Source organism: Gymnoscopelus microlampas, assembly GCF_963454915.1.
Source record: "Gymnoscopelus microlampas genome assembly, chromosome: 4".
Taxonomy (NCBI): Eukaryota; Metazoa; Chordata; class Actinopteri; order Myctophiformes; family Myctophidae; genus Gymnoscopelus; species Gymnoscopelus microlampas.
Window position 1 is genome coordinate 29,271,618 of NC_139941.1, and position 12,500 is coordinate 29,284,117.

The following is a 12,500-nucleotide window of genomic DNA, read 5'->3' on the forward strand; positions in this document are numbered from 1 at the left end:
GATAAAACACACTGGGAAGAGAGAGTGTGTGTGTGTGTGTGTGTGTGTGTGTGTGTGTGTGTGTGTGTGTGTGTGTGTGTGTGTGTGTGTGTGTGTGTGTGTGTGTGTGTGTGTGCGTGCGTGTGTGCGCGCGCACGTGCGCGTGTAAGGCAGCAGGAGAGAAATTGGTCTCCAAGATGGCTGAATGTGTGTTGTTTTTGACTGTGTGTGTCAGAGCGAGCGAGCGAGAGAGAGAGAGACAGAGAGAGAGACAGAGAGAGAGAGAGAGAGAGAGAGAGAGAGAGAGATGGGTCCCCCCTGCTTGGAAACACAGTTTTTGCTACAGTCACAAATCAGCTAATTATGTGGCTGATTTCCCTCCAGGGAAAATCCTTATAGATTTACAAAAAAAATAGATACTAAAGACATAGGCAAACTGTAAAGTTAACTGCCAGCCTATTAGTCCTGGAATAAGGTGGAGATTGAGTAATGAGGACAGAAAAAACAGCCTGAGAAGTGAGAATGGGGTAACATTATTTAATCTTTCCTCCCCACATTCCTCTCTCTCTCTCTGTCTGTCTGCGTCTGTTTGAGCCTTGGGTGTTCTCTGTGTCTGACACCCTGGTACACCGCACTGGGGTCGGCTAGAAGTTAATTTGATTTCCTATTTTAACCCTGTTCTCGTGCATACTTCCTTGTCTCGTGTGCATTACACTATAGGTGTACCACACATGAGAACAGACCTATAATAACACACCGTGTAATCTTCTAACATCGTGCCGCGGAACTTACTTTATGTCTACGGAGTTATCTCACTCAACAGTTGACATTGAAGACAAACATAAGAGAGACAGAGAAGTTATGAGAGACTTTTATGCTAATATAGCTTTACTTCATGCACAGGGGGCTCAGATGTTAGCCTCTCGCTCCGTCAGTAGGTGGTGGCGGGGGGTTCTTTAGCGCAGCTGAAATCCACTATCAAACCGTCGGTATAACCAGAACACCAGATTTAGAATGTCCTTATCAGGCAGTGCAGCCTTCGCAAAGTGCTGTGGTGCAGTTTCCCTGGCGTGCGAGGAAATTAAATTATGTCTCTTTATCCATTCATGTGGGAGGGGGGGGTAAAAAAGGAAAATAAAGCAAAGAAGATGAATAATGATCTGAATTGTAGATGATGTACTTTGCTGTAGTTGTTTAAAGCCCTCTGGGAGTAGCAGTAACGATCTGTGCACTTTCAAAGACAATGTTTACATCGGCTACACTGAATGAATGGATAAAATTATGTGCAGGCAATTTACCTGCAGCGTGCTGCTATAATGGGAAATAATGTTGTGTGACAGTGTGTGACAGCCACGTAACACTAATACATCACATGTATAATGGGAAGAGTTGACCTTTCGTTGAACAATTAAGTGACCGTGTGATGGGAAGGTCACAGGTTCAAAACTAGACAGCCATTTTGCACGGCCATGCAGTACAGTAGGATTCCTCAGTGCCCAAACACTGTGATTGTGCTGAGAGCATGGTACAGTACATGTAGCATTTGTTTTATTATTTTAGTTGTATTTATTTTGGCCATTTTTTTTTCCATTTTCTTCCAATTTAGTTGTTGTACCACTGTAAACTGCTGACTCCTACTGGTTGGTCTTTGGACAACCCGGGACATCCTCAAAGGAAAACAAATTATTGTGTTGTGAAGAAAGGACACAGGCTTTCTGGCCTGGAAAATAGCCTATTGTTAAGCAATCTGTCATGTCTACCAAATTCACACAGATTTAACATAATTCCGCAATATGCGTCTCAAGTTTAAATTCAGTTGTCCAATGTGTGGCCCTTCACTCACTATATCAAAGTCAGTTTGGCCCTCTGGAGAAAAAAAGGCCTAGTGCCAAAAACGTGTGTGTGTGTGTGTGTGTGTGTGTGTGTGTGTGTGTGTGTGTGTGTGTGTGTGTGTATATATATATATATATATATATATATATATATATATATATGTTTTTTCAAATACAACTGTTGAGAGCCAAAAACGTTTATATACGTTTTTTGAAAAAGAAAAAAAAATCACTTCCTGGTTAAAGTATTTGGGAAATATTCTGTATCTCGGCTCCTGTGTTTTACTATGTATTTTTGGCGAAACATGCTATTTTCAACTGGCTGCAATTATGGAACGGATTACCGCGATCGGATGTTTTTCGATTCTACGAGACCCCTGTGTGTGTAATGAGGGGATCACCGTGAGGACGGCGATCACGGAAAATATTCTGTGACTACTTGAGAAGGTAAGAAAATTGTTAAAAAAGGCTGGCACTGGCTGTTCCCTGTTTTAAAAAACCCTCTGGCACTCATTAAATGAACGCTGAGCATTTTATTGTGTTAGATAGGATGCACCTTCTGAATACGAGACCCTGTGAACAACAACAATCCAGAATCTATTTCACCACACAGTACAGCAGCATGGCCTGTGACATCAGCCAACTCCTCACTTTGCTCAGTGACCCCAGCCTCTGTGCAGTCAGTGTTTCTGTGGCCTCCAGCCTTCTCTTTCAGAAGGGCATCAACACTCAGACAGCCTGCAGGGGAGGAACCAACCCACGACTTGGTTCCCAAAACTCACTGGGACACACAGACGTGGCTCTTATTGCAGTGGTGGAAAAAAGTACTCACATCTTTTACTTAAGTAAAAGTATCAATACGGCAGTGTAGACATACTCTGTTACAAGTAAAAGTCTGGTAATCGAAATTTACTTGAGTAAAAGTACTAAAGTATTGGCATTAAAATATACCAAAAGTAAAAGTACTCATTGTGCAGAATGTCCCATTTCACAAGTTCATAATGTATACAAATCCTCTGAGAAGTAGTGGAGTATAAGTAAAAGCATTGAAAATGGGAAATACTCCAAGTTAGATACTCTAAGTTAAAATTCCTCAAAAGTGTACAGCACTTGAGTACATGTACTTTACACCACTCGGCTCTTGTAATCATTGCAAAAACATCAACAGAGACAACACATTTTGTGGATGTTTTTTAGTTTTTTGGTTTAGTTTTAGTTGGATGTTTAGGACATAACATGGCAGAAGCTTTACTAATTGCAGTAAAAACTGTGGTTAGACTTGAATGTGAGTGTCTGTTTCTATACCAGACCACAAAACCCTAAACTGCGGGAGAGATTAACACAAATATGCTATTAGAACCCACTACCCCAATTACCCCAAGGCTGTAAACCGCACTAATCCAAACACTTTGAAAGCCATGACCATAGAGGTCATTCCCAAAAATACAAGGGGTGGCGGAGACAGACTAAAATGTCTCCTTCAACAGGAGAATCTCCGGATTACCGTCCTCACTTTGTTTTTACTGTCATGTCTAGAATGTGGTCTCTAAGTGGACTGCATTAACATGCAACGTGACCTGTGACACGACCACTTAAAGATTTTATTTTATATTGAATACCTGTCTTCATTTTCACTTTATACCCTGATGAGGACTATCTGAGTTCGAAAAACGCCAGTGAATACATGATTTAATATAGGATCATTATTTTATAATAATCAGAGTGCCTCAGATCGTTTTTTCTGACTCACTTTGGTTTAAAATTGGTTTTCAGGGCACTCTAAAATGTAGGTTTGAACTGTGGATGTCCAGTGGTACAGTAAGTCTACCTCTGCTTCCACGTGATAATTTATGAAAAATAGGATTTTGTTGTTCTGTCTCTCCAGACAACAAATCGACAGTAATGGAATTCTACATTACACAACAAAAGTCAGTCTTTGAAGACGCGCGTACCGTCCTATTATGCTAACCGTGAAATTATTCAAATCTCATTGCTGTGTTTTCCTTTTGATGTTTCTGAAGGGCATTGGTAACAGAGAACATTACATTATATTAATCAGATCATTTCCCAACAAATCACAGTGATGAAAGATGATTGTTTTCCATTTCTTGTTACTTTTCTGTCTGTTTATTCTGAATGTTTTCTTTTGGAATAAAAGTGGCATTGCTGCTACAGCTGCTACAACATACATTATTATTACATCTACCATCACAACTACTACCACTTAACTACTTAAACCCTATTATACTTTGTTGACCGGTGTCACCCAGGGGTGATACTTGGCCCCCTCATCTTTTCCCTCTACACCAAATCTCTTAGCCAAAAATAGCAGCTTAGGGCTTCAGTGGTTAATAGAGTTTAATCACAAAAACTCTGTATCTCTTCATAACACTAATATTCACAATACATTCTGGTATTCTTTACAACTTGATCACTCCTTATTGAATACTTAATTGGTATGCAGACATTAATGGAACATGTTATAAAATTGACATTATTATTTATACAATTAAATGACAAAAAAAATCTTCATCACTTTAAAATATGGAAAAAGTTATGTCTAATTTGATTTAATTATATCCTGGAATCAACCTGAGCTTTTGTTGCTTATCAAGTTATGTGCAGCTGTATCTGCTGCAACCCCCTAACATTACACACCGTCTACTTTATCTTGAACAGGTCTTTTAATGTCATACACTGCTGTATCTACTTTGTCTTTTAATGTTTAGAGTTTAACATCAATCGTTATCGAGAATTGAGTCATTAGCGTTCGACTGCAGCTGCATAGCAAGACAGAGTGTGCTACAAAACCATAAGCCATTTGTCAAGTCCACAACGTGGCTTGTCATTCCAGCGTTGCATTCTACAGTACGTGCGCTCTAACCCTTGGCATCTGTTGCTGTGGTGTTAGCAATGGCTTATCTACTAAATATTGCCTGCTGCCTCTGTGGAGACTCAGGCTGGGACAGGCAGGTGACTGCTCTGTGTGCTGCTTTGCTCTCTTGTAAAAAAACATTCCTCATGTAAAAACGGCATGGTGATGGGTCACAGCAGTGTTGATTTTGACAGCAAATATTGATTTAGTTGATTTAGCCACAGTCATATTCTAGTCACATGAAATGTTTTACTTCGAGTCTTTTATTTGACTAAATATCATAAGATTTTAGTCGATTAAATCTACAATTTAGTCGACAAACATTTATTTTTGGCGGGCCGTGAAGCCATCGAAATGGCTGATTTTCACTTAGCTGCATGCCAAAAATATATATATATTTAGTCATAGTTTTAGTTATCATAGCTTAGTTTTTATTTAGTTTTCGTCAGTGAATAAAGGTAGTCGACAGACATTTTTTGTCATAGTTTTAGTCGACAAAATCAACACTGGGTCACAGCGGTGGTGCTGAACCATTCACCAATCGATGCATTTAGAGCGTGTCCTTGAACAAGCTTGACTTGTTGCTCGCCTGGCTCAATAAGTGACACTATGTTTATAATAGGATATTAGAAGGGAGAGTGCTCTCGCCCATGGCGTGGCAACTCGCACACAGTACTGTTGTTCAAGCGCCAGGCTGCTATCCAGCCCGACGCTGGAAATACAAAATCATATCTAGGTAGGAAAACTATAAATTGCCTTGCTGAAACTTTATGAAAGACTCGTCTCGCTTTCACATGAGCTCAGGGAGAAACGGTAAGAACGTACCTCTGCAGCCGGTATGCCCTCGGGAGGGCGACACTGTAACAGCACTTCCTGCTCCAGTGACACTTCTTTCCCCAGTGGTTCCTGTTCAAACGACTTCTTCAGGTCTGCAGGAGAGAAACAAGGAAGGAGCAATATTGGTGAGTTAGAATTCATTGGTAGTTAGTAAGCCTAAAATGACAGTTAATGTAATTATTTTACTGAGAATTTGCTATATCAGCTGTGATTTTTCAGTCCATACTGATGGTCTTGGTCACCATGATATTTCTACTATAAAATACAGCGAGTAGCAGTGTTGCCAGATTCTGTGTGAGAAACAAGCAACCAGGTCTAGGAAAACCAGCCCAAAAGAAGCGACTATGGGCCACATGAGCACTTTAACATATGCATCAGCTATTTGAAAATAGCAGATCTACAAGCTCACAACGCGTCGCGATGCGACGCGTTGTGAGCTTGTAGATCGGCTATTTTCAAATAAAACCTTGCGGGGAAATTATAATAAGCAGATCTGGCAACCCTGGTGACTAGACACATTTTACACAGAAAGACAAAGATATCCGTGTTGTGTGAGATAGAAGAGGAAAATCAATAATTGAGTACATGTAGTGAGTGTAATATGTACACATGCTGCAAGAACGATCAAATTAAAAATACGTGGGATTCATCCATTTCCTGGTAAAGTAGGACGCCACGATAAGCATCGCTAAGGAGGCGTGCGCCCGGCCATTTTGGAGAGAGCCTGTGATTCTGAATTAAGGAAGGCCATTTTGGGTGGAACCACCCTGTCATTGCGCGACTGAAGGCGCTTTGGCCTCTTCAGGGATAATTTAACGCTCATTTTCCAAGGCGACAATGACATGGTAATTATGGAGCCGCTGGTTAAAGTCGGTCATGCATACATTGGCTTCTCTCTCCAGTCTGTCAGCTCCAAACAATTTAAAACAAGGAAAAACACTTAGCTGGATATTCTTAACCATTGACTAATGCACACATATTCCCACACAGCAGAGAGAGATGCTGAGGGGAAAGGGAGAGAAAACCACAGATGCCACCAATGTGTACACTGTACTTTTAGACTGCTACTGTACTACAGTACTAAGGACTTAACTGGACGACTGTGTTGCTTGATGAAAATACAGATTTTCAACGTCGCACGTTGAAAAAACATTCTTTTTGTAGAGCAACGTGGCCATGAGATTAAGTATAACATATACTTAAACTTTAGACTCACTGTAGGATTCTTTCCAGACCTAGGCCTTTTATTCTGTCATGCTACTGGTAAAACAAACAGTTACTTGTATGCTTTATGTCCATTTTCTGTTTTCTACACTAGGCATACTGTAGTTATTTGTGCTTGGCATGCCCATCTCTCCGTCCTCTCTGCTTGGGTGAAGCCTGTTATTTTGCCCTTCGGTCCCATTCTGCATTGGACTTGCCAGAGAAGTGTTGGGTTGCTGCCCGGCCCGCCAGCGAGACATGCGAGAACTCGGCCGGGGCCAAAGACATTGAACGATTCACATTAATAGCCCAGCGGTGCTGTGATAAATGACAGTATTACAAAAGCAGAAAGGGATCGTGTTGCTTATTTATCACAGACGAATTCAGCGAGCGGACTGATTCAATAAAAGCTAAATCCATCCACGCCTGCTGTAGTAGTGGACTTGAAGGCAAGTTAGTTGGAAGCTGAGATGAGAAGACGGTGAAAGAGAGAGTGTTAGAGGGAGAGAGGGAGGGAGAGAGCACAAGGCAGGAAATGGACGGGCAATATTGCTGTGCAGCCTTGGCATTGTGGGTAAGTGAATTTGACAAGTGGATGCACATGCATGGCCGGGCAGAGCTGTGGACTTGAACTGGAATAGGACTTGACTCGAGACCTGTTCTGGGCAGTGTTGGGCAATATTACTTAGGAGAGTAATATGTTACTTATTACTTATTACTCCTTTGAAAAGTAATACTATTACATTACTTATTACTTGGAATCAAGAGTAATATATTACGTATTACTTTATATTAATAGGCCTTTTTAACAAGGCCTTTTTTGTCGGAGTAATATGGTATAATATTACTGTTTTGGCAGAATAATACCTTACTTTACTCGTTACTGGGAAAAGTAATAATATTACAGTACTATAGTACTATATTATTATTAATTCGTTACTGCCCAACACTGGTTCTGGGAGATTTTTAGACTTGAAGAGTTAATGGCCAATTACACCAGGGCACGATAACTATAACGATAATTATGTGAGCGTCCACACTCATGAACGATAAGGTTCTGTAACAGTGGCAGCAAACACGCTGCAATGTCTATCTGTGTCAGAGCCCACACATAGAGGCAAAGAGCCCTGATGCTGAAAGACAAGTGCAACAGGATATATGGATAATCTGATTCTGATTATTAAATATAAGTGAGATAGTTGGAGGCTACCTGAGGTAAAGCCAACTAGCCTACCAGAAAGCATTAGTTATTCATAATCATCTCTTCATCTCTGTTAATGATAGATTAATAAGATTAATAATACATAATCCGACTGTGAGTGAGACCAACTGCATCCCAAATGTCCTTCTGATGGATTTCTATTTGCTGTCAATGTTTTCTGTCAATCGTTCATGAAATTGCTCTGAAAGTGACCAGAAGGAAATCACTATGAGAGTGGTACGATTTAATTTACCACCATCGTTGTCATTATAGTTGTGGTGTGGATTCTGCCATCAATAGTTAGAACACATTTTTAAAACATATTATAGTTATCATTATAATTATTGTACTTGGTGTGAACGTCACTTTATACTGAAAATGTTAAACACAGCTCTGTCTTTGCTCAACATATTTTGAGTTTTTTAACTGTGTTACGCAGCTGATAATTCTAGCACACACATTCCTTATTTATGTGCTAGCTCCTGCTTTATGACAGAATGTTTTTGTTTTTGTACAACATTGAATATTATTATTGATGCCTTTTTGTCTGTATTATGGTACCTGGAAGTATAAAAAAAGTGTATTATTCATCGCCTCTGCCCAATTACAATGCTCAATCTAAGAGAGAGCATAATACTGTCTGTCGATCAGCCCTCATCTCTGTAAGAGCCAATTGGTACTAGCTCTATTTGAAGGTCTATCCTAGTACAGTATGGTGGGCAAATATAATTTGTTTGTTCTATTTGTTGCACTAATTGTTGTGCACACACGCACGTACGTGCGCACACACGCATATTGTCCTGTGCAGAATTTATATCATGAACCAAGAAACTTGAGAAAGGATGAGGGATGGATCTAATCATCTTTTCCTGTTATGTTTATTTCATTGGCTTACCTCACACTCTTTTCTGTCTGTCTGTCTGTCTGTCTGTCTGTCTGTCTGTCTGTTTGTCTGCTTCTCCCCCTCTCTCTCTCATCATCATTGTTCTGGAATAACTTGTCATCTCACTGGAATGAATACATATTTTCCACTCCCCCTCTCTTTCCATCTTGGAAAGTGTCTATAAGTAATGTATTCTGTCTCTTATTTCCTCTCAACTTTCTTTCTGTCATTCTCCATGAACACCCACCTCCACCCCGACTCCCAACGCACCAACCTTTTTGCCCTCTCACCTCCACCTCTCTTTCGTATAGCCTGTGTCGCTAGCTGATAGCCTAGCAGTGGGGCTACTACTGCATTCACATTCACATATACGTATATAACAGTGGTTCTCAACCAGTGGTCCGGGGACCACCTGTGGTCCTTGGGAGGGTGGTACCAGGGGGTCCCCAGCGAAATGAGTTAACATAGCGTCACAATCATTTTAACCACTTAGCTTTGGCTATTCAAAAATAGCAGATATGCAAGCTCATAGCGCGGCACCGAGTGCCGCGCTATGAGCTTGTATATCTGCTATTTTTGAAAGATTTTGAAAATGCGTGCAAATCTTTGAATAGATATATATTTTTAAACGAACATTTTTAACTCAAATCTTTGCTTCTGAGGGGTCCCTCCCTGGCACAAAGCATTTTCAGATGGGGGTCCGCGGCCAAATGTATATGAATTTAGGGGTCCTTGGCATGAAACAGGTTGAAAACCACTGGTATATAATACTGTATGTAATGCCCTGTAATAGCAGCTGCGCTGAAACAGATGTTAAAATCATTAGCACTCTGCAGAGAAAAAAAAAGCCATAAAACAAAGTGTATCCAGAGAGAGAGAGAGAGAGAGAGAGAGAGAGAGAGAGAGAGAGAGAGAGAGAGAGAGAGAGAGTGTGAGAGAGAGTTAGCAGGTGACTTTATTTATGGAGCCGATCAGCCGATCTTGATGGATTCCTAAGAGGAAGCACATGTACGGTAGGGAGTGATGGGGGGGGGGGGGTGGGGGGGGGGGGGGACAGAGAAAGCAAGGGGAGGAAAAACAGGGAGAGAGAGGAAGATGTTTTCTTTTCAAACTGCCAGGTGTTCATACAGAGATTCCATCTCAAGGACCAGCAAACCTTTTGCCCTTTCTCCATCCTATCAAATAGTGTATAGGACGCCATGGGACGAGTGTTAAGGAGAGACTGAGTGGGCAGCTGTAGAGTATTGACAGGCATACTGTGACTGTAACACCCATTACAGTCCACAAAAGGACAAACTGGACGTTGTCAACGTTGGGAGAGAAAAAAAAGATGGACACACACAGTGCAGATGCACATACAGTACATGTACAGCACATGTACAATAGAATCGTCAGTTTAACTCTGAGAGTGTACCATTCGCACATTCTCAGTATATAATAAGAATAATATCGAACACCTACACACACACACACTTGTCTCGCTATGAAATAGAATAGAGACAATTAACCCATTGAGACCTGAAGCCGATTCTACATGTCTCCTAAATCTCAACAGTGTTCTCAAAAACGTATGTTTCTATATCAGTGGTGCTCAATCTTTTTCATGTCAAGGACCCCCAAAATTATATGTATGTATACGCGGACCCCCATCAAAATATTTTGTTCCAGGGACCCCCCAGAAGCAAAGATTTGAGTTAAAAATGTTCGCTTTAAAAATATATATATTCAAAGATTTGCACACATTTTCACGATTTTTCAAAAATAGCAGATCTACAAGCTCATAGCGCGGCACTCGGTGCCGCGCTACGAGCTTGTATATCTGCTATTTTTGAATGGCCCAAAGTGTAAAATAAAGTTTTTTAGCTCAAATCTAAAAATGACACAGTTCCAGGTCTTAATGGGTTAATACGTTCTCAATTAGCTTCACAGCCAACATAGGTTCAGACAGTTGAATGATGTCCTGACTAGACTAGATGATACACTGGGTCCACTGGAGTCTTGCTGTATATTCAATGCAACAGTAGCCTAGACTCTAGGCTAGGCCCTATAGAGCCCATTAGCCAGCTGGATCCACATGGGAACAACATGGCTCTATAGGACTTCAAGTGGCCTGCCTGTGACGTCAGTCATAATTTAAATGACGTCATATCTATGACCTATGACCAGGGTTGCCAGATCTGCTTATTATAATTTCCCCGCAAGATTTTATTTGAAAATAGCTGATGTATACAGTATGTTAAAGCGCTCTTATGGCCCATAGTCGCTTCTTTTGGGCTGGTTTTCCTAGACCTGGTTGCTTGTTTCTCTCACAGGATCTGGCAACACTGCCTATGACTCAGCCCAATCAGAAGTCCATTGACTTCTATTATGAAATAAAAGGTTAATGGTAAAACAAAAAGTATAAAACTTGTGTGGAAAAACTAACAGTGGAAATAACTGTACACGCACTTGTGCATATTTAGACATGCACATGTAAACACTATCAATAGTCAATCTAGAATTTTCCATAGCTTTAAAGGGAAACTTCACAGAGAGTCCCATTGCCCTGACGTGTGAGGAGATCAATAATATCGTGTGGAAAGTACAAAGCCTGTCTTCTGTGTATTTCACCATGAAATGATGCCGTCAAAACGCGTCGTTTCAAGTCACTGGGCGTGCATTTCTTATACTGTCATCATTTTGTGATGTCAACTTTTGTGGAGAAATACACAGAAGACATTTTGCCACACAATATCATTGATCTCACATTAGAACAAAATGGGATTTACTGTAGGTTGAAAATGGATGATGTTTCCCTTTAATCCAAAATGACTGTAGATTGACAATGATAGTCTTTGCATGTGCATGTCTGTTTTGTTTGCACACATGTGTACACTGTTACAACAGTATATGCGGCTGCAATTATACACCCTGTTAGTGTTAATTTAACCCTGAGAGCGTTCAAACAGAACCGAAAAGGCCCGGGGATTTTACGGTGTGTACGTGTGTGAGAGAGAGAGCTGTAGCTGACTGACTCAGTGGAGGTGTCTGAGGGATCATAAAACTAAGCGGCGTGACCAAGTAGGAATGATGGATCACCCCCGATACCTCACACATTATCTGATGCAGGAGAGATCTACAGCACGTTAACAGTAAAGCACGTCTCAATGCGACGCAGAAGAATCCTCTGTTAATTTAACCGAGAGAGTTAACACTCAGGATTTTACAGTGTACCTAATCAAACACACCATTGACATTGTGAGTTTTAATTTATGATTTAGTGAAAAAATGAAACCAAATGGTCCATTTGGGTCTATGCATACAATCTTTGTGTTACAAATGAATGCATTAAAATGATTTTACTATGCATCTCTTAATCTTTAAGTCCTAAATCCCAACAGTATTCTAAAAAAACCTATGTTTATATCAGTGGTGCTCAATCTTTTTCATGTCAAGGACCCCCAAAATGATATGTATTTGGCCGCGGACCCCCATCTCAAAATATGTTGTTCCAGGGACCCCCCCAGAAGCAAAGATTTGAGTTACAAATGTTCGCTTTAAAAATATATATATTCAAAGACTTGCACAAAATGTTCTCAATTTTTCAAAAATAGCAGATCTACAAGCTCATAGCGCGGCACTCGGTGCCGCGCTATGAGCTTGTATATCTGCTATTTTTGAATAGCCAAAGTGTAAAATAATGCTTTTTAG

The 12,500-nt window shown here is 40.6% G+C and overlaps 1 protein-coding gene across 2 annotated transcripts in view; it reads right to left on the reverse strand.

The window, feature by feature from the left end:
* LOC311043027 (netrin receptor UNC5C-like) overlaps positions 1-12,500 on the reverse strand; it is a 280,919-nt gene that overhangs the window by 86,325 nt on the left and 182,094 nt on the right. For both annotated transcript variants that reach the window (XM_084054159.1, XM_084054158.1), the window contains exon 4: positions 5,512-5,615. In XM_084054159.1, the coding sequence (XP_083910285.1) occupies positions 5,512-5,615 (104 nt within the window). The remainder of the gene's footprint in view (positions 1-5,511; positions 5,616-12,500) is intronic.